This window comes from Marmota flaviventris, chromosome 6, assembly GCF_047511675.1.
Source record: "Marmota flaviventris isolate mMarFla1 chromosome 6, mMarFla1.hap1, whole genome shotgun sequence".
Classification (NCBI taxonomy): domain Eukaryota; kingdom Metazoa; phylum Chordata; class Mammalia; order Rodentia; family Sciuridae; genus Marmota; species Marmota flaviventris.
This window is the reverse complement of record NC_092503.1, coordinates 108,815,077-108,838,257: the sequence shown is the minus strand read 5'-3', so window position 1 is coordinate 108,838,257 and position 23,181 is coordinate 108,815,077. Positions and strand designations below refer to the sequence as shown.

The following is a 23,181-nucleotide window of genomic DNA, read 5'->3' as shown; positions in this document are numbered from 1 at the left end:
TTATGATTTCTTTCCTTTAGAAATTGGTTTACATATTAAGAGGAGCCCTTAGAGAGAAGCTCATTTTTGAAATGCCATCAGAGAAGAATCTCCTGGAAAGAGACTTGTTTATGGTCTGTAGTCCTCTGTCTGAAGCCACACACTAACATTGCTCTAGGGCTGTCTCCTCTCATGAGCTGTCCTGTGTCATATTGCATGGTTGTTAATTTCCAGTGGCTCAGAGGGGCTGGAGGCTTTAAACATGAAGACAGTTTCTTAGTCTATTTCATTATTCTAGTCCAGAAATAGTTTTTGACCTGAACCAGACACTATACTCTTAGGGAAAAAAAGATGACTCAGCAGCCTTTCCCAGCAAAGATTATAGACTCATCAGTTTTACTGTGGGAAATGTTTCCCAATAGCCACCTTCCTCCACCCCCTTCTCTCTGTCTTTAACTGAACAAAAGGAGAGGTAATTTTAAGTTTATCCATGTTCATGTTTATTAATTCAACAAGCATTTGTTTTGTTTCTTTTCTGTGCCTAGGCTCCAAGATTGTGCTAGACATAGAATATGATACAACCCTGCTGAGTTTATAGTCAAGTCTAGAAAATCTAGAATAATAGGGTTTGAAATTTTGTGTAAATATTTTGTGTCCGTTGATAGTAAGTTAATGCTTACCGAATGCCTATCACACCTAGGTGTAATCAAGAGTTACACACAAAAACCAGTTGCAGCTACTCTTAGCTTGCTATGATAGAAACTAGAGGGTCACTGAGGCCCTTGAGACAGAAAATACCAGAAGGAAAGGATTTTGCTAAATGGAGTAGGTGGGGAGTGTTTCAGGTTGAGGGGACAGTTTGGGCAAAGGCACCAGGTCTCTGAAAACGCTGTGGATAGACCAGTGTGAACAGAGCATGGGCTGGGAGCAATGGAGGGGTAGCCATCGGAAATGAGTATGCAGTGCACGTTGGGAACAGACTTTTTAGCTTCTTGTTTCCTTGGCTCAAGGGACTTTATTTAATTCAACAGCCACGAAATGGATTTGAGCAGGTAAGTAACATCAATGTTAGTATTTGGGGGCAGAAATAGCTTTAAACATTATGGAAACAAACTATTTTTGGTAGGTTAGGACACTAAACCTCAGAGTTCCATTAAACCCCTTCCTGTGGTCATATGAATAATTTGTGTCCTTCCCAATATGTCAGGCTGCTCCTCTGGTGTGAGCTATATGCTAGAGCCTAGGAGTGGCTCCAATGGGAATGGAAAGCAGGGGTCCATCCCTGTGGACACTGTAGGGATGGGCTTGAGTAGATGATACGGACTAGGAACGGAGGTGGCAAAGATTTCCTCCTTTCTTCATGAAAGTAAGGAAATCAGAGGAGAAACTGCTTGGGACTGTTTGGTGTGGGTGGAGGGGCAATGGTTTTAACTGAACATTATAAGAGTATAGGTCTTTGATTTCTAGATTTCACAAATCACTAGTGAAATGTAGTCAACTGAATGTAAACAGAGGAGAATTTCACTTTCCTCATTAGCATTTTTATACATGTATAGGGATGCAGAAAATTAGGGTTTTTAAATCTCAAGCCTTAGTAGTTATGAAGTATTTGGATTAGAGCTTTACATGGCTTTCCTAGAACTTCCTGAGTCTATGAAGTTATCCCTGATAACTTGCTTTTGTTAGAAACCATCAGCTGAAATGCCCAAGATTTACCAAGTCTCCTCAGTAGTAGAATTCCCAAAAACATCATTTGGAATTGAAGCTCACTGGAGTGCAAATGATAGAAACATGATAATAAACATCATGAGACAAGATAATGCTAAACATATATAAATTTTAAAATTAGCCAGCTTATTCCCTAATCCTTCCCTACAAACATACTCCTTCTTGGGATATTTTCAGGACAGAGAGATTAAAGCTAAAGGGCCTCATTATTTATTTTTTTCCAGAACTGCTGTAGACAGCAACTTTGTTGACATAACAAATTTACTCTGAAAAATGGTAATTCTAATGAAGTTCTTCTCCTTTCTTTCTTTTTACTGTGAAGATTACTGTCATTTGTCTAAAAGAGGACAATATTCATTAATTTATTGCATGAACATTCTTAAATTGTTATATCCTGTGGCTTGAACCCTAGAGCTTGGACCAAATATTATTCTATCACATACTTGGTGACAACAAAATCAACTAATGTCTCCCCAGTCACTTCTTTTCTCCAGGGAAGCCTGCCTTTATGATAGAGGAGGTTCTGTTTTATAGTTTAGGAGATCTATCTTTAAAGGACAGATTCTCTTATGTATTGCATAGCTTTAAAGAATTAATGTGTAGGCTAGAGGAATTAAGTGATTTGAAGAATGGTGTGCTTGTTTAGATTCATATCACATATATGTTTAGCATCATCTTGTCACAAGATATTTATTATCATGTTTCTGTCATGTGCCCTCCAGCTAGTTTCCTTCCTTCCTTCTTCTCTGCTTATCAGAGTCCTACTCAGCCTTCAGGGACAGTCATAATGGTTTTATCAGGGAAGTTTTCCTTTTAATCAAAATCAATTGCTCCCCTGTATTTCCTATAGTAGTTTATTATTTTAAATTTTTTTGTTAAGAAAAATTTCAAACATACATGATAATACAGATCGTATTTAGTCCAATCATATCTACCCACCACCTTATTTATTTATTTATTTGCCACATTTGCTTCATCTATTTTTTTGCCAAAATATCTTAAAGCAAATACCAGATATCATGGCACTTAAGCCCAAAATATTAAAAAGAAAAATAAAACAAATCCTAAATATGTTAGCCCTTCTAAAAAACTAAGGACATTTCTTAGAAAAATCACAAAATCATCACTTTTTAATATTTTAAAGTACTCCATGATCAAATTTACTCAGTGGATCTCCAAGCACAGCATTTTAGTTATTGCCCTCACCACAGTCTTTCTTTGGTTATATTTAATGACTTGCCTTTCTTCTCCATAGATTGTAAACTCTTTAAAGGCAAGGACATTATCTTATGCATTTTTCTATCTCTTTGTCTTTATAATGCTCAATGAGGCTGGCATGTAGTAGGTATCTAACACACTCTAGTCAGCCAGACTAACTGACCCTTCTACGGATGTGATACTGAAGGTATTGATGCTAGATTGCAGATCTTGGTTTAACTTTAGTTATTTTATTTGAGAATAATTCATGATACCCAGTATACAAGTAGATACCTTATAAAGAGAGTGAGTGTTGAAAATCAATTTAAAATACTACTATAAAAGATGTTGCCAAATCTTATCCCAAATAATGAGCAGAATGACTCTGCTGTACTGTGTTAGGGTGGACCAGACACTGCATAGTGCATTCTTCATAAAGAAATACCTTGTTTTGTTTTTTGTAAGTGCATTTTGCCATCCTTTAGGAGGAGTGCTCTATATGATATAGTGCATCCTAGTGTGGATATGGTGTGTGGAATGTGAGCCTCTGGCTGGGGCTTCTCCAGAGATGTTAAGCATTTCTCAATCAACTTTTATAAAAATGGGCAAAATGGGTCACATATGATGCAAATTTATTTTTATAATTTATAGAGCTGACATTTTTAGAGTCATGAAGACTCTAGAGTTTCAGATGTGTGATTTTTTGAAAGCAGAAGTTATAATGGCAGTATTTCTAACTTTCATTGTTGATAGGGATAAATTGAACAATTAGCTAGACTACTGCTTAGTGACTAACAGATCCTTATGTGTGTTAGCTTTAAGGATGTGTGAATGCTGTGGCCTTTTGGTCACACATTCTTCTTGTGTCCCTGAATTTATTGCAACAAAGGTCATATTCAGCCAAACACACTCAATTTTTTGAAAGAAATCTTTTTTGAAAACTACTTTTTCTTCTTCATTTTAAATTCATTATTGGTCATGATTTTCCCTGAATGACTTCTGCTGCTCTGTTGTGTTCTAAATTAAGCTGGTTGGCAATGAAAAAAAGAACACTGGACCAGCAATCAGGAAACCTGGGTTCTAATCCTGCCACTAAATATGGGACTCTGGGTAAATCACATCCCCTCTCAAGGACTCAAGGTCCTCTTCTGTAGAAGAAGTACATTGCTCTAAAATTTAGAATCTAAATTATATCCATTTGCCTTTCATTTTTCTGTTTCTAAATTAGTTTCAACAATGTTTAAGAATTATAGTGAAATAAGATGGTTTTTCAGGAAGCAAGCAAGCTCTTACTTAAGTGAATGTCCTTCAGTGTAGTTTCATAGGAAGCACCAGTAGGGGCTTGTCCCTAAAGAAAGATTTTGCTCCCTGACTTCATTAGATTACCAGACAAAAAGAGAAGAGTATTTTGGGAAAGATAGTATTGTAATAGGATATCCTGGGCCAGAAAATTTTCTTTTAGTCAAGGCATTTATCTAAAAGAGGGGAATATTCATTCATTTATTGCATAAACATTTATTGAGAACCTACTGTATGGCAGACACTGTATACAAAACAAAACACTCATTCTCATGGAACTAAAAGTTCCATGAAATTTCTCTTTCAGGAGAGATAATTAAAAACACAAGATAATTACAGATTATGATAACTGCTAGGAAGGAAATAAAGAGAGGGTATGCTTGAGAAGGTGGGAACCCACTTTGGTTATGGTAGGCAAACATGGGACACTCAATCACTGAGCCACAGTCCCAGCCCTTTTTTGTATTTTATTAGAGACAGGATTTCACTAAGTTGCTTAATGCCTTACCATTGCTGAGGCTGGCTTTGAACTCATGATCCTCCTACCTTAGCCTTCTGAGCCACTAGGATTACAGGCGGGCGCACTGCGCCAGGCCAGACATGGTATCTTGAAGTGGTGTTCATCCTCACTATAAGGGATGAAAAAGATGAGAATGGGTCATACAAAGTAACAAGGGGAGAGCATTTCAGAGATGTAGGAAGGTCCTGGGATGGAAAACTATAAAGGAGACAAAGTCAGATGCCCAGAGGGAAATGATAGGGATTTGGACTGGGGTTGTGCCAGTAGAAAAGCAGAGAATAGAATAGATTTAAGATGTAGTATTGAGATGGAGAAGACAGGACTTGGTAACGGGTTGAATGTGGGGAGTGGGGAATAAAGAGAAATCAAGGAAAATGTCTAGGTTTTTGGCTTAAAGCAACTGAGTGGCTAGTGCCATTCATTGATATGGGGGACTGTTAAGAAGGAATAAGTTTTTTCTGGAAAGAGAATCAAGAATTCTATTTTGAGTATGAAGCATTTAACAATACCTTCTAGGTATTTCAAGAGGAACTGTCAAGTAGGCAGTAGGACACACAAACCTGCAAGTCAGGGCAGAGGCATTTGTGATGGGCCTAAAACTTACATCTTGGGCAGGAATTCCCATTCCTGGACATATATTTTATCAAGTGGTGAGCTTTTAAAAAACAACTTTTCCCTCATGACCCACCCCAGAAATTCTGTATTAATCTGATATGGGGTCTGAACAGCCACTTTTTCCAAAAACCCTTTAGGGGATTTCATTATCCACAGGCTTGAAGGGACCACTGTTTTTAGGGAAAAAGTTCAGCTAGTGAAGGGAATCCAGGACTACTGAGCTTTTACATAAAGAGTTCAAGTATAACACAAAGGAATCTTCTATTCTTTATAGTGTCCTCTTGCTTGGAAGAGCTCCTCTTCAGCCCTTTGGATGAGGTTTAGTCCTCCCTGCAACATGGCAGAGTACTCTGTCCTTGATCCAAGTCAGTGTGTCCTTTGTCTCCTGAGTTCTCAATTTCTGAAAGGTTTGCTTGGTGCTGAAGGTTTAAGTACATCTTCTTTCAGCCTGTCATTTGAGTATACTGTGATGTAGTTTGGTGGTAGAATGGTTGAAAGATGAAGAACCTGTTTGGCTTTTTTCTTTTCATTGTACTGTAAGAATTTTGTTGTGGTTTTGGTGGTTGCTATGAAGGGAAAATATCTACAGGGGAAACTGAATATGTTTTATATATATGTGTGTATGTATGTATATGCGTGTGTGTATGTATATATGTGCATATATGTATCTCCCCAGATAGATGCTTGGTAGCTCTCTTTGAAGATAATTTCTAAAAGAAAATCACCGAGAGCTTTTAAAATTTCTTCTGCTCTTAATTTTTCACACTAGTGCTATTCCAAGTCCTTTATTCTTACCTATAACCTCCCATTACTTCCTAAAGCACTGGGCTAAGAAAAAAAAATGTACTCCCACATCCAATCACTGAGCTCACATCTCATGCAGTCTCCATGAAAACCTAATGAAAAGTCTGTAGAAAGCAGAGGCAAAGTTTATTAAATTTTCTTATGACCCATGCCCCACATAAAGTTTCAGTGTATAAAGGAACCATGCAAGATCATGTAGCCTAGCCTTTAGTCTTCAGGGAATCTGCCATTCCAAAAATATGGCCTATTAAAAAAATAGCTTCCACAGACAATTCCACAACTTTTCTTGTTAATATTTACAGCTGAATTAGTACACACCAATGTGTGTGTGTGTGTGTGTGTGTGTGTGTGTGTGTAAGACACAGACTCTGTGGATTTGTGATGAGTACTATGTAAATCACTAACTGTGAAAATAGTTAGACCCAGCAAGATGTACTGATAGAAGTTTGGTGAGTTAGGCTACAACAATATGTTTAGGGTAATGGATGAGTTATTAACTTTGTTATTGAATCCTTGCTACTCTCTTTGCTTATGTTGAAAACGAGCCTTAATGCCTCACTCATTGGCTTAGTTTCAGGTGTCTCACTGTATGATCTAGATAATTTTTAGTCTTCCATAGCAACTGGGACAGGAAGGTAGCATTCCAGCATTGGTTGTACCTCATGATGAGTGGAAAGCTCAGTCAACTTGGACAGGATTGTGTTCTTTCCAAACTGAGCTAGTCAATAGTTGAAGACCATTGGCTAGTTGACCTACCTCTGCCGACTACTTCATCTGTAAACACTTTGTCTGTGAACACCTTACTAGCAGGGGTCTACGAATTATTTTGGATCCCCTCTAAAAGTCCTTTAGGGTCTAAAATCTATTTGTGATCTGGAGGGAAAAAACCCTATAAATAAGGGGGAAAACAACTATTAGCAAACAGTTCATCCCCCTAGTTTTTCTCAGTCTTTTTTTTGAGATCTAGTCCCTCTGTTATAGCAGATGCCCTAGACTTGCACTGGCAGGAAATAGGGTGGTGGGTGCATTTCAGTTAATGGGCCTAGTTGAAACATGTTTGGCTGGGGAGACAGCTACACTCATATTACTGAGCCTTGGCTTCCTGTCTGTTTTCTTTGGGCTGGGTAGGCAATGAAAAAGGAGACAGGAAAATACATTTTGGGGCAAATAAAATAAGGAATTTTTCTTATGAAGACAGCTTATAGTTGGGAAATTCTAATGTTCAACTTAACCCTATCCTGATAGATTCCTCTTGTCCTGTGTTAAGTGGGAGATGAGATATTTGCACTCTCCACAGAGCAGTGAAATAGTGAAGAACTCCCATGCTTCAAGTAGTTTTAACAATACTCCTTCAAGACTTTTCCTTTAGGATAATAATCCTAATTTCCTTAGTTTTTCTTCAAAGTGCAAATTCTTAATGCAGTCATCATCTCAGCAGTTATTCCTTGAATCAACTTCAGTTACCAGAACATTTTTAGGAAAATGATGGGGCAGCATATTAGATCCTCATGGTTCAGAACGTAGAGAAGGGGACCCTCAGCGTGTGTGTGTGTGTGTGTGTATGTGTGTGTGTGTTTGTGTGTATGTGCGCATGTTAACCCTGAACTCATGTGTGTGTGTGTGTGTTTGTGTGTTTGTGTGTGTGTGTGTGTGTGTGTGTTAACCATGAACTCACTCACTGCAGAACCACTCTGCAGGTACATTACACTAGGTCACACCCAGATTCTGATGCTTTTCTATTATATTTGTGCCTAGCCTCTGATATATTCCTTTAAGAATTATTTGATGATTTTTAAGAAATCTTATTATCTTGATTATATTTTAATTTGCAGATTTCTTCAATTTTCAGAATTTCCTTAGGTTTTAAACTTGAATAACCTAGAAGAGAAAAAGTTATTTAAAAAACATGATTGTCACATTCACATGTTTAGCCAAAGAGTATTTTCAGCTTCTTTTATAAAACCACAGCAGTAGATTTAAAATTAAAAAAAATTTCTCTGTGATTTAACAGAGTTTATTATATGCTTTTGGGCTTTGGCATATCATGAAATATCTAGATTTTTCTTGATAATTTTATTTCATTGCTTACATTTTTTTCTTTCTTTTTATTTTTTTATTTTAGAGGGACTGTAGGTGTGAGTTTTAATTTTTCAGAACAGGGTTTCAGTGCAAGTGGTAGTTGTAACACAGAAAAGAAAAAAAAGTCAATATGGTCTTCAGGAATATTTCTCTTTGAAAACTATGTTTGCCTCTGCTTCTGCCCAAACTTTGAGATAGCATGTCTAACATGCATAGACTATTGAGTTTTCAAATGAGGTTTCCTTCATCATGAAACAGAGAAACTCTACTTTTTCCATCTTTTCACTGAGAGGCCAGAGGAGGTGTCCAGAGAGCTCCTCTTGCTCTCAACTCTTAAGTTGCCCTCTGGAATGTTCAGCTCTCCATTTATAGAACAGAACTAGAAATGCTTGCCAGCAGATAATGCTTAAAAAGCAATTTGAAAAGGAAGGCATTATATAGACATTATATAGACACATCATTATAAATATCTATATTGATAATTCCTTGGCTTAAACCACCCCATATGTATGTTCACATATCTATTTAGCATGGTCAATTGTTCAGCTAATTAATATGCTTTTATTTTATGATTTGCTGTTTCCAGGGCACAGACAGAAGCTTGATGACTCTAAACCTAGTTTGTTCTCTGACCGCCTCAGTGATTTAGGGCGCATTCCTCATCCCAGTATGAGAGTAGGTGTCCCGCCTCAGAACCCACGGCCCTCCCTGAACTCTGCACCAAGTCCTTTTAATCCACAAGGACAGAGTCAGATTACAGGTAAGACAGACTCATAGGTTTCACTTGCAGACTCTGGCAGGCTGGGGGTGAGGGGCTACCAGATGAGCTGTATTCACTTCGAAACTCTTGGAGCTGTGGAATGGCTTATTTTGAAAGAATTGAGACTTGAAGATACTTATTTCTTCTTTTTTATTAAGGGAATTCTGATATTCAGTAACTCTGGGATAAAATTTTTGGGGAAATTTCTACTAATGCTGTACTCAGCCACACTGTCAATCTGCACATTGGTGGGATGGTTATAACTACACTCTTTGGGAAAATGTTTGCTATAAGTTTCTGTGTTGTATCCAGGTGGCGTAGGGAATAACATCACACCCTCACTGTCAGAAAATTAGTATTACCTACTCAGATCTGGGCTTACATTTCTCACATGTACAACTGTTTCATTAAGTTTGCTTGAAGATTGCTCAGGGCTAACAGAAGCAGTGATTGGTGGCTGTAAGGCAAGATCAACACATGGCTCATCAGGCAGACAGAACTCTATTCTGGTTTACATTTACCTCTAGCTTCTCATACGACATTTATCCTTATACATTCTAATAAGCTGCTTACTTTACCTTTCTTCTTAAAAATTAACATCAGCATTAAATTGCAGGCTAATCATTCACATTTAGTGCATTAAGATCCCCAGCTGTTTTTTTTCTGCTTCATTTGTGCAAAAACATCTTGTTTTAAGACTGATTTGATTGCTTTTAGATCATGGTGAAAAGATAGTGTATTAATCATCATAGATCTTTAATTTGGAGATCAAAAGTCTTGAGAGCTGAAAGGAATTCTAGATGTCATCTAATTACTCTTGTTGGCAGAGGTGGACTAGAACAGAAAGAAAGTAAAACAAAATGTGTAATAAACTCTCAATACAAATCTTTTTTTTTAATAGATTTTTTTTTGTCTGTAGTGGTAAGACTTAAGTGTCCTTAGTGGTCTTAAAACATAATTGTTTGTAAATTAAATGACTTACCTCTCCTGATCTCTGTCCATACTATGTAAAGGTACTCTTTGATATTTATTTAGAGTAGGTTTTACATTGTGTGAATATATGTTTATTAGTTTGAATGTATAGGTTTGCTTGAGTGTGTGTGTATATATCAATATTATATATATGTGTGTATACATATATATACATACATACACACACATAATTGATAAAAGAAGAGAACCAGGAATTTTATGTCAAGAAAGAATATGAGAGCTCTGAGAAATATGGCCATGTTTTGTGAAACTTTAAACACTGATATGTAGGACTCAGAAGGTTAACATGACATTAGACATGTGTCCTTGATAACAATATAAGGATGAAATTCACACTAACTTGTGAATTTGAAGCATGTAGCTTTAGGTACCCACTGCATTTATAGTAGGGACTTTAGCTTTTTGATTATGTCTCATAATATGTGTCCTTTGTCCTTATAGTAATCCTTAGTTTCTGTGAATCTGTGCATGAGTGTGTGTGTATGTATGTGTATGTATATTTATATATGATTTGTAATGGACTTAGGATGACTAATTATGTGTGTTTGTGTGTATGTGTGTGTGTGTATGTATGTAAGTGGGGAGGGTGGATGGGTATGTACACACATCGACATACATACATGTTCTGTGATTTGACAAACACTGAGTTCTTTAAATGTTTAATTTCTATGTTCTAGTCTCTTAAGTTTGCTAATTGTTATGTTAATGGATGATGCTTTTAAAACAGCTTTTGAAATCTGCCTAGTACTAGATTCACTTAAGATGCTTCTTTTAAGGCTTTATGCTTACATCTAAAAACAAGATCATAAAATAGATCTAGAGGACATTTTAGAAGTTTCAGATGCTTTAGATAGCATCCAGCTAAAGGATGGAAAAGTTGTGTATAGCAGCATCCCTGTACACCAGATGTAGGTGCATAGTGAGGCTCTGAGAAGGTCGGGACACTTTGACGCCAGAAGAGCATCTCTTAGTTCATGGGTGTGGCCACCTCCTCAGGCCTGGCTCATCTCCGGCTGTCAGTTTCTCTTCACCCTCCTCCCTGTTGAGAGACTCAGGAAGGTTGAGTTTATTGTCTTCAGTTGCACAGTAAGTTAAGAGCTGAGCAGTGAGTATATTTCTAAAAATAAAATTATAGTTGGACATGGTGGTACACACCTATAATCCTGGTGACTCAGGAGGCTGAAGCAGGAGAATCACAAGTTTGAGGTCAGTTTTAGCAACCGAGTGAGACTCTATTTCAAAATGAAATTAAAAAAAGGTGAGATTCAGTAGCAGAGGGCCTCTGGGTTCAATCCCCAGTATTGTGAGTATAAGTAAACAAATAAAATGGAAATATAAAACAAGTTTATTTATAGGTACTGATAGCTTTTTGGAAGTTCTGTAAGAATATTAGCTCTTTAGCTGGGTGTGGTGATGCACTTCTATAATCTCAGTGACTTGGGAGGCTGAGGCCAGAGGATAATGAGTTTAAAGCCAGCCTCAGCAACTTAGTGAGGTCCTCAGCAACTTAGGGAGGCCCTAAGCAACTAAGTGAGACTCTGTCTGAAAATAAAACATGAAAAGGCCTGGCAATGTGGCTCAATGGTTAAGCGCCTCTAGATTCAATCCCTGGCATGGGTGGTGGCAGGGAGAGTATTAGCTCTTCATTTTGAAATTATAGTACTTAGAATTGATATATAGATCAGTCATTGTTCTTGTCTTCCTCTTCCTTGTTATTCTTATTTGCAAGGTAGTAGATCCAACAACTTTCCAAATTTGCAGATGTACAAATACAAACTTGCCATCTACTTGTTCTTGGTCATGTGAACTTTCTTTAAATGTTCCCATACATTAGAGAGATAATATAAGTACCTGTCCTTAACCAAGGATGGAAAAAGTTCTTCTGGAACCCACATAATCAGGAAAATCCAGGAATACCCCAGAGCATCATTATCACCAAAGTTAATTGAATAGACTTAATTTTTTAATATCTGGATTTATCCTCATATGTATTTAATAAGTACGACCTAGAACCTACCAGATATATAGAGAATAGGGTCTTAGTTAATGTGGGTGGGTAGCAGGGGAGAAAAGTGATGTCCCTGAGTCAGTCTGGGTCCTTCCCACCATTGCACCACATGTCCTGGGCCCCAGCCTAAAGTACTGTTTTCCTTCGAGCACACCTTTTTCTCCTTGCACCCTTTTACTGAGGCTGTTCTGTCTACAGTATGTCTGCTAACAATATTTCATTCATCCTTCAAGGTGACTAATCTGTCTTCAGGAAAGAGTCCTGGAATCTTTGTCCAAATGTTGCCTATCCGTCTCTAAAAGTTGATTGAGAATCCCCCTCCCCCGCTTTTTTTAACAGCTTCTGCATATTTTCCTTTTCTATCCTCTAGATTGTAAATTCTCTGAGGGGTTTTTGTAGGGATTTATTTTCTTTTGTGCCTAGCAGAATTTTTCATTAAATATTGAATTAATGAAAATTTATATGAGAAGAAATCAGTGCAAGAAGGGCTGGGATATCATGCCTTTCTTATTAGCATTAACTGTTTTTTTTCTGTTTTCTTATCCCAGAGTACCATTGTTCCCTGGTGATGAACAATAGCAGAAATAACATTCCAATGTAACAGCATGTAGTTAAACCATTTGGTTTTACTCTAATTTTGGATCTCCATAATTGCATGATTAAATTTACATTCCTGAAACTTGCCTATACTGGATTTTGTAGCTTCTTTGCTGTATGCCATGATGCCACATTTGAATTTTAGTTTATGCCATCCTTTGGACAAAGATGTTTGAAATAGGACCGTTACTTCTTATTGGTTTGTCACTTTTGTTATCTCCAGTTCTTATCTCAAAACTCAAGATAATAGTCGTGGTTGTATAGTAATCACTGCTACTTTGACTTGCCAACATAAAAGAAGACTTCTTCAGAGTCTCAGAAGAACAAAATGAAATTCGAGGAACTTATAAGTATTTAGTGTCTCATAATTAATTTTCTTTAATGCCTCCTGAAATTCTTAGGGCCAAAGGTTCAAGCCAAGGCAAGGCACTGCCTTCTCTGCATGGCCAGTTCAGTGGTGTCACTCATTTTTGAAGTCTTTGATGGCTGATGTTGCACTTGAGAACCCAGGGTCTCCCCAGGGCTTCCTGAGGAAGTGGCTTCCTCTGTACCTCTTTTTATCATTCATACAGCTGCTGCCTGTCTCTGGGCATCAGGAAACACTTAGTCTGTAACAAATGTCTATATCTGATGCAGAATGCTGGTGGTGATGGCAGTAGGGTCAGGATGCTATGTTAGGAGGTATCTCTCAGATAATTACTGTTTTAAACTCAGTACACTCTGGATCGACCAGATATACCGAAAAATAGTTCTGCTAATTTAGGCACTTGGGTCTGACAGGTTGGAACATTAATCTCATCTTTGGAGTGGAACATGTGCTGCTATTTCTTTTAACCATTGATTCAGAAAATATTTACTGAGTGCTTACTATTTTTTTAGGCATCAATATAAGTGAATAAGATAGAAATAGTTTTGTTCATAAGGAACTTATTTTTAGTGACAGATAAATGGGTAAATAAATGTATATACAAGATTATTTCTAATAATAAGTGCTGTGAGAAAATGAAATGAGATAATTGATAGAGAACAACTTAGAGCGGGAAGGAGCTAATTTTGGTTGGAAAGTCGAGAAAGGGTTTTGAAGACCTTTGAAGATCTGTAAGGTGGAAACTCATGCAGAGAGAAAAAATACAGAAAGTTAGGCAGGGGCTAGCTTATGGAGAATCTTGATGGCCATGGTAAAGAGCTTTTATTTGCAGTGATGTGCTATTGAAGAATATGAAACAAGAGAAGGATATTATCTAATTATTTACATGTTTAAAGAAAGTCTGTTTGGATGCTGTGTGAAGAAGATTGGATCATAAGGGGCAAAGATAGAAGCAGGGTTATGTTCAGGGAACTGTTAAGGTAGTTCATTCCATCTTGCTGGTGGCAAGGGGAAAATAAAACTTGATGGTTTTTTTACCTCGGCAACTGGAGGATGGCAGTGCCATTTATTTACATGGGTAAGACTCAAGGAGAATGAGTTGGGATTGGGCTGGGAAGTTCAGAGAAACAGTCAGGTGGAGAAAAAAGAGTATGCTAAGAAGGAGACATTCTCACCTCTGCAGTAGCTCATAAAACTTCCCTGAGAACCATTCAAGGTGTTTTTCCTCCCATGATACTTGCTGGATACTTCCTAGTTTGCATTATTCCCTTTTGTGATTTTCTTTTTCTTTCTTCTTTATAAGTGTCTCTTGAGGGGCTGGGGTTGTTTCTCAGCAGTAGAGCGCTTGCCTAGCATGTGCGAGGCCCTGGGTTTGATCCTCAGCACCACATAAAAATAAATAAATAAAGATACTGTGTCCAACTACAACTAAAAAAAAGAAGTGTCTCTTGATTCTTAGTTGTTTTTTTTTTTTTTTTTTGAGCATTCATTGAAAATTGATTTTGCCTGTATGTGAATATCGGAAGGAAGTATATAGGACAGTTTTTTTTTTCCCCTTGGCTCAGACCCCTATTTTGAGTGGCCTTTCAGCCAGGAGTAGATTCTTGACACTTCCGCATTTGCTGCTAGTTATTCTATCATGTTATTTCTAGTAACTTTCTCCTTTGGTAATGTACGTGCAATTCATTTGAAGTTTCACCTGCTGTTTCTTTTGGACCTTCAGTTAATGTGTCATTGTATTCATGCCTTTTTCTCATTCTGGACACTCTTCCTTGTATTGTTTTTCCAAACACATTTCTATTCTTTCTTGAAAACTGAGATGAAATGCTGCCACCTCTTCTGACCTACTCAAGCTGAGTCAGACTCCCATAGCACCTTATGCAACCCTCTATTATATCATGTTCCACATAGTGACAATTACTTGATTGCATGTCTGTCTCTTCCAGCAGACTTTGAACTTTTTAAAGTCTTGGCCATGTTTTTATCTTTATGTCCCTGTTGTATTAAATAGTGCCTGCTGCTTGAAGACTTTTTTTTTGCTAACGAATAACTATCTCATTGACTTCTTCAGGAACCCACAGTTGTTCTAGCCCTAATATTTTATAGTACCTATTTGGTTGAATTACCATTAGCAATCATTTATTAAATGCTTATCACATGATGGGCATTGTTCTAATGAGTTTAACTCATACATCCTCACAATAGCTCTGTGAGATAGGTAGCATTATTATGGAAACTGAGGGCCAGAGAAGTAAAATAGCTCACCTAAGATCCCACTTACATTTAGTAAATGGTGACTATAGAAATTAAAGCCTGAGACTTGCTCTTAACCACTGTGCAACCTTGGGAGGCTGATGTGCTTTTGACATGACTCAGTTTTTCTTCCATTTCTATATCTAACAACTTTAATTTAAACAGTTCTTTACCACTTACAAACTAGTTTTACATGAGTTCTTATTAAATCCTTAAAACAATTCTGAAAAAAAAAAAAAAGAACATGCTGAAGTCCACCTCAACTCTTATAGTTGACTGTGAACTCCAGATTCTTAGCAGGCAGTCGCCTTTATCCCCATCACATTGGGCATGTTGTTGACAATTTAAGTGACATGTGTCCTAAGGAAATATATTATTTTTCTTCTCTCCATTGGGCATTATTTAGGATCCTCAGAGGTGATATTTTCCTAAAAGGAATGTGATAGAGGTATCTGAATTATTATACTTTAAAATGCAACAAAAATAGTATATGATTAAATTATACTTATATAAGGCATTTATTCAAGGTAATATTTCTAGAAATAGCTTTAAAAAAAAGATATCCTGAGAATAAAAATCTTATCTTCAGTTTTCCTTGACTGAAGTGAAATGATTTCCTTCCAGCTTCAGTATGATTCTTTACCCATAACTCCTTTAATAGTGAAGTGGCTCTCAAGCCAGTTAGGCCATGTTTGGCAGTCGTAGGCCTGAGTTCACTGTGCTTATCCTGAAGGATTTACCAGTGTAACTCTCTCATAAATAGGAAAGCACAACTAAGTAGTGTGTGTTTCAAATTACCATTCTCTTCAAGTGCTGGGTGACCGCATGATTCTGTAATGTGAAACAAGTTGGGAGGTGAAGTGGGCATGGGTGGCAGTGGCTATAAGTGTGAGGGAGAGGGAACCCACTAGAGCCTCAGGAACTGTTGGTGAGCAGGACGAAAGACTGTGGGCTACCTGAAGTGTAGGGGCATGAAGCTCAGGCCCACAGCCACTGAGTCTTACTCACTTGTAGCTAACTTGTGTCTTAAGTAGCTGGAGCCACCATACTCAAAGACACACTGTTGGAAGTAATTTTCTTTACTTTGATGGTACTGTGTTTGAATTTCAGAAGTTACTGGAAATCCTGTCCTGTCTTCTTCCTTTGAGATTCTTTGGGTAGGCTAGCTGGGTAAATACTCTGCTGCCAGGCATATGTAGGAAATCTCTTTAGAGGAAGTTGCTGATCATAATCCTTATTTGGAAAAAAAAGCACAAATCCTGTGTGTAAACACTTTTTTTTTCTCATCTATTTAGCTTTGGCATTCATCTTCTGAAGAAGAGTAGAATTTAGGTGCAGCCTATGCTGGCTTTATAGAACAATGTTCCATAGGACCCTGTGAAGGGTTGGTGGTCAATGAATTGTTTTATTGCCTAGCCTGCTAGCAGTATCCACAGATTAGCTTCTTAAAAGTACTCTTGCTTATATTTCTGTCAGTTGGAATTCCCTTATTATCTAAAGATACTCTGGCTTTATCATGATTTTAGAAAAGTAGACAGGGGTGATGCTCAGAGAAAATTAATTTCTTGTTCCACAAATGTAATTTTCTTCTATTTGGAATTGAAAACACATAGTTAATATATAGTTGTGATAAGAAGAGTCCATGCATTTCCTGTATAATGCTTCATATTATTTTTCTCTTCCTGAAGACTATTTCATTTGTAGTCCGTCTTTAGGTTTCTGCCCAGAGGAAATCTTGGTCTCATTCTCCCATTTTTTTCCAAAGCATCATCTTTCTCTTTATAGTTTTATGTTTGGTTTTAGTTTAGTACACATCTGTGTGTGTATATGTGTTTACATACATGTATGCTTACCTTTCCCCTTTACTATTTGCCTAGGATCCCTTTTCATTCCTTTTTACCTTTTGCGATGGACTGTGGAAAAGAGGATCAGGAGTACCTTTGAAGGAATCAACTATAGGGTTAGCCCAGGAGAGGGGCAAGTCAGGCCTGCACTTTGGTATGAGGGATGCTATGGTGGTATATCTCAATGTTTAATCATGGTTAGGTATCCAGGGCTTCACACTGTAGAGATACATTGCCTAACGAGGATTAATAGAAACAATAATATATTTAGACTTTTTTAGACTAAAAAAGTATTTTTATTTCATTTATTCATTTTAATATATGGAAAAGCATTCTGGGAATAAAATTGTGTGACACTACTCCCAGTTCTGACTCTCAGATTATTTTTAGGGCTTTGTTTATTGTGATAAGGACTTGCTTTTCAGTGGTTTAAAAACAATTTGTTTTTAATAGTACTGAGAAGAGAGATTTAACCGGAGAGTCAGTATTGTGAACCCTATTTACTGGATAAGAAAACTGAGGCTCTAGATTTCTGAAACCTACAGAACTAAAATTGAAAATGTGTGTCTCTGGAAGGTGGAATCTGACAAGATATAGTTTTAGGTGGGGAAGACAGTGAAGGTGTAGGGGAAAGAATGAAGAGAAATGGTAAGTTTTTAGGTAATTGGAAGGAACAAGCAGTGGGATGTGTGATCATCTCCTGCAGTGGTGGCAGTTTGTGAACAGGAGCAGGCTGTGGTGTGGTAGGTCCTCAGTGTGATGATATCTTCTCCTAGGACTCCAAGGAGGACATAGTATAAGTTAGGGAAACAGGATGATGCTGAGCCAGTTAGCAGGAGATAGAGTGTGGTAAAGAAGGCTTCTCAAGAGGAATTAACCTATGTTGTGAACTTGGACGTTGAACTACAGTTGGGTTAGGAGGAAATATGAGTTCACTTCCAGTGGGAAGTAGGAGTATGATTTAAAAAGGTGGAGGGAAGTGGGAACTCTTGACTATTCCTTCATCCTCACATGACAGAGGATGTTCCCACACCCTGTTCTGACTTCACCAGGGCTTCAGTCTTATGCCAATTGTTCTTAAAAAATACTCACCTCAAGCTATGTCTGATAAGGTCAGTAGGGGTTTACTGATATTCCATTAAAATATCCTAAGGTTATGTTCACCTTTTGTGATTCCTTCACACTGTGGCTTGCAGTCCAAGGGATAGGCTTCTCCTATCCTGTCTTGCAGTTGACCAAATGAATCATTGTATCTGGTTTCCTCTTTCCATCTTACAGGATTATTTTTATACTTCTGATTCTTTATCCATTATGTTGGTTCACAATTTTGTCTTATTTTGAAGCTAAGAAAGGTTGCTTCTAATGCTTTAAGACTTTGGTGAAGAAACTGGACAGATCTAGGACTATAATGCTACTGTATACCTGTTTCTAAGCTGACCATGATCTGTATTTTTTTTTTATTGGTTGTTCAAAACATTACAAAGCTCTTGACATATCATATTTCATACATTAGATTCAAGTGGGTTATGAACTCCCATTTTTACTCCAAATACAGATTGCAGAATCACATCGGTTACACATCCACATTTTTACATAATGCCATATTAGTAACTGTTGTATTCTGCTACCTTTCCTATCCTCTACTATCCCCCTTCCCCTCCCCTCCCATCTTCTCTCTCTACCCCATCTACTGTAATTCATTTCTCTCCTTGTTTATTTTCCCATTCCCCTCACAACCTCTTATATGTAATTTTGTATAACAATGAGGGTCTCCTTCCATTTCCATGCAATTTCCCTTTTCTCTCCCTTTCCCTCCCACCTCATGTCTCTGTTTAATGTTAATCTTTTCCTCCTGCTCTTCCTCCCTGCTCTGTTCTTAGTTGCTCTCATTATATCAAAGAAGACATTTGGCATTTGTTTTTTAGGGATTGGCTAGCTTCACTTAGCATAATCTGCTCTAGTGCCATCCATTTCCCTGCAAATTCCATGATTTTGTCATTTTTTAGTGCTGCATTAACACACTTTCTGGTAGGCTTTCTAATTACCAATAAATCACATTAGAGATAAGGCATTTTCTTTGCTGAGGTTCAGTTACATAATAGGCAGGTGAGTTTTCTTCTAATCTATTGCCCTAGTCATCTTAGAAAACAAGTTTTTAGTAAAGTCTTTTTGCTTTCTGAGTTACTGTGGTGAACAAGTGTGAAGAGTTCTTTGTACACAGGCTTTTGAAAATGCCTTATGTTTTTAGTGGACTGCAAGCAAGTTAACACCAACAGTGGCTCCAGAAAAACAGTTGAAACATTTACCAATAGCAAAGACATTGAAGAATAAGGTAAACGGAGTAAGGGAATATAAAACCTATTGAATATTGTGTAGTCAACTTTGAAGTCATTTACCAACTATCACATGAACATGGAATAGTAAATCCAGAGATCAAAACTAAGATTAGTAGTGAGTAGAATTATAGGGAGACATATTTTACTTATAAGGAAGAACTTTTTAGATCCTGCTCTGTTAAGTAGAAGGCCTTTACCTACTAGTTGCCATAAATTCTTGGGACATAATTCATTTTGGAGCAGAGGCTTGAATTCATTTAAACAGCAAGCTGTTCTTCCTTATTTCCTCACTTCTCTTGGGCCTTAATTTCCTCTTAAGCATGTTTGTATTGCTCTTTCTATTTGAAGATCATTCTTCTTGATAGGGATGATTAAATCAAAATAGTGTTGGGTAATTTTCCTTTCTAACTGTCATGAATAAAAATTATGCCCATTGTTCTCAAACTTTGGCATATATTAGCCTCACCTGGGGAGATTGTTAAAAAAGTATAGGTGGCCATTCTTTAACCTTGAGTCAGAACATATGAGGTAGATACAATCAAAATGCTTAAGGCCTATTACCCCCAGGTCACCTTGCCCATCCAAGAGCCAATCTTAATTCGGCCTGGAGACTGAATCTCTCAGGAGCCTCATCCCCATAGTCAGATGATGTGTGGAGGCCACTAAATGCCCTAAATCTGCTTCTGGATTTCTTGAGTGCAGCCTCTGGACACCACCCTATTTCAGCTAGTGTTTTCCCCATACATCCCTGGATGTCTGGTCTGAGTCTGAACTTCCTACCTGTTTCTGTTAAGATACTCAGAGGAAAATTTTTAAAAATGCATATCTGATTATGTCACCTCATAATAAAAAAAAACTTAAGTTGACCTTCTGTTGTACTTAGGATAAAGACCAAAACTTGTAGCCTAGCCCAGCAGGTTCTGCATAACCTGGCTCCTCCCTCTCTGCTCTGCTGCTCTGCGTCTTCATCTCACACTATTTTGAAGCTTTTGTCAGTTCTCTGCAAACCCACTGGCTTCCTATCAAGTCCTCAAAAAAAAAAAAAAAAAAATTGCCATACTGCCTCCTTCTCAGGAACTGGATACATTCTGTTCTGTTGGCCTAAAGTTCTCTTCATATTCCCTAGTCATTTCTGGACTTCTGCTTGCTGTTCAGGTCTTGGCTTAGTCATCACCTTAGAGAAGACTTCTCTGATGCCCAGGTGAAGTTGGAGTTCTTATGGTGCCATGGATATCTCCTTTTTAGCACTTATCACAGTTATATGATTGTTTGATCAATGTCAGTCTCTCCTATCTAACTGTAAACTCCATGAGAGCAGGAATTAGGTCTATTTTACTCACTATTAATATCCCTACTGCCTAGCACAGTATTAAAGTGGACACTCAATAAATATTTTTTAAATGCAAGAATGAATGACTGGAAGACAATTTTAGAGCCATAGATATCCTCATCCATGATTGGGAACCTTTGGTAATTCACAGGCTGCTGTATCTGACCCCCTGGATGTTGACACCAACCTGATTCAAACCTGAGTTTACTACAACCACTTTTTTTTAAGGGCTGATTTTTAAAATTTATTCTTTTTAGTTATACATGATAGTAGAATGCATTTTGATATATCATACATACATGGAGTATAACTTCCCATTCTTGTGGTACTACAACCACTTTGATGTTGTGATTTGAACTAAAGGTCACTCCACTTGGCCAGAAATCACATCCCAGTTACATTTCAACTTCTGGTACTACCCATTTGTATCTTATTCTTCTCCTTCTCCTGGCTTAATCATTGAGGTTTAGGATATGCCAAGGCTTAGGTGTGACATGTAGTAGTTCCTCCTGCTTCTTCTCTCAGGTTTTTTTCTTTTAAATAAGAAAAGCACCCCCATTTCTGTGGGTCAGTTGTGAGTCCAATTTAGCCAAAAGTTGGTGATATTCCAGAGGCATTTCTTATTACCTTGTCCAAACAATGCATCTTCCTTCTGCTGTCTTTTGTTAATCATTTCTCATTCTCTTCCCTGCTTTTGTCTCCTACATTTACTAAATCTTTTTTCTTCCATTGTTTTCATTGTAAACTTGTTGTTATGCTTTTATTCTCTAAATAGCACCCAGTTTTATTCAAGCAGCTTATTGCTTTTTTTTCTCAAATTTCAGCTTAAAACTCTGTGAATCAATTGGTTTGGTCTCCTGCCGAATGATTCTGGTAACTACCTTAGTCAGTTTGAGAAGGCTCTTGGTGGAGACAAGAAGGCAGTTAGGGGGCTTTGCTGATATGAGCCAAATGCTCCATAAGAAGATTATCAGCTCCTATCAGCCACCCCAGATCTGCTGACTTCAGTAGTTTCTATTAAAACTGATGTCTCCATAAAGAACTGAGTTTAGGGAGCTTGATTTTCTGAATCATAGTTAGAATCATATCATTTTCATAGCTGGAAAACATTTTAGAAATAACTCATCTATTCTTATTTTATAGGTGAAAATAGTGAGACTCAGAGAAGGTAATTTATTGGTCCACAACTGCATAGGTAGTACCCAAATCTCCAGTCTGTGCTCTTCCTATGCTTGAAGAGGCTGTTTGTTTTAAAACCATATTTCCTTTTAGTCAAGAAAACCAGGAGTGATTGGAGAGAGTCATTAAAAAAAAATCCAGTCTAGCTAGAAGGTTTCTTAGAGAAGACATAGAATTTAACATTTAGTATTCAGTGTAAATTGTTTTGAAATAGGAATCTCTGTATGTATTAATATGAAAATATTTATATGATGAATGATAATAATATGACAGAAAAAATAATATGACAGAAAAGGTAATAGAAAATGATAAATTTGCTTCCCTATGTTAAGATTATTGACCATATTTGACCCTGGTAGTAATCAAGAGGCATAGTTCTGAACTACAAGATGCTTTATATACTTTGTTTTAAATACTTGAGTTTTTTTCAAGAAATATTTGAGGTTTACACAGCCCAATTTGAGTGGAGGATAAGGGGTGGGAATATGGGGGAATCTCTGATTGTACCCTACTCCTCAAACAGAGGAGGTGTTCACTGCAGACATACTGAGCTTTGGCTGAAACCTCTGGCTGTTGAGGAGTCATTTTACCCAGAAGCCTACTGGCAGCACAAACAGGAGGAAACATTTTGTATGCTATCTCAGGGTTTGCCCCTGTTGACTTGTTTGCTCCCATCCTACATGAAGTTTAGCACCAGGTCCATGGTGTGCCTCATGAGTGCTTCTTAAGAAAGCAGACCTTTCTGCATACCTACACATTTAACCAAAGAGTTTACCAAGGGAGGTAAACACTTGCTAACAGCAACCTCTGAGCTTACATGTGGACCCATTACTGGACTTTTATAAGCTCTCTTCCTGCTCTGCTTCCCCGACTGAAATCTACCAGAAAGGAATTCTACAAGTCTTCCTGCAGTTAGTTCATTTTCCTGTGGTTCCTTTTTCTCCATAACCATCTGCCCTACTCCCTCCTTTTTTATTGTGACCTCAAGTGTTTAAAGTTCAGTTATGCAGACACAAAATTTGGTTTTCCAGTTATTTGAAAGTTTAAAGACTGTTAGAGCCCATTACTCTATATGTCATTTTAGGAAGTGTGCACCTACCCTATCTTCTTCCCTGTACCTGTGATTGAATTTCAAAAGTGCTGGTCCAGCTCAAAGAAGACAGTTTGATTTCTTATGTCCCAGGTTTACATCAGTGGTTGTCTTCATTTTTGCCTGATGAAAGGTAGTTTGAGATATATGAGCCACCCCTCTCCCAATTAGAGTTCTCCAACATACCTGGGTACATTCCAGTC

At 37.5% G+C, this 23,181-nt stretch overlaps 1 protein-coding gene across 3 annotated transcripts in view; it reads left to right on the top strand.

The window, feature by feature from the left end:
* The window catches only part of Runx2 (RUNX family transcription factor 2), a 123,702-nt gene that overhangs the window by 58,875 nt on the left and 41,646 nt on the right, over window positions 1-23,181 (top strand). For 2 of the 3 annotated variants that reach the window (XM_027950423.2, XM_027950422.2), the window contains exon 4: window positions 8,808-8,981. The exons of the other annotated variant lie outside the window; for it this stretch is intronic. In XM_027950423.2, coding sequence (XP_027806224.2) covers window positions 8,808-8,981 — 174 coding nt within the window. The remainder of the gene's footprint in view (window positions 1-8,807; window positions 8,982-23,181) is intronic. 3 annotated transcript variants of the gene reach the window in all.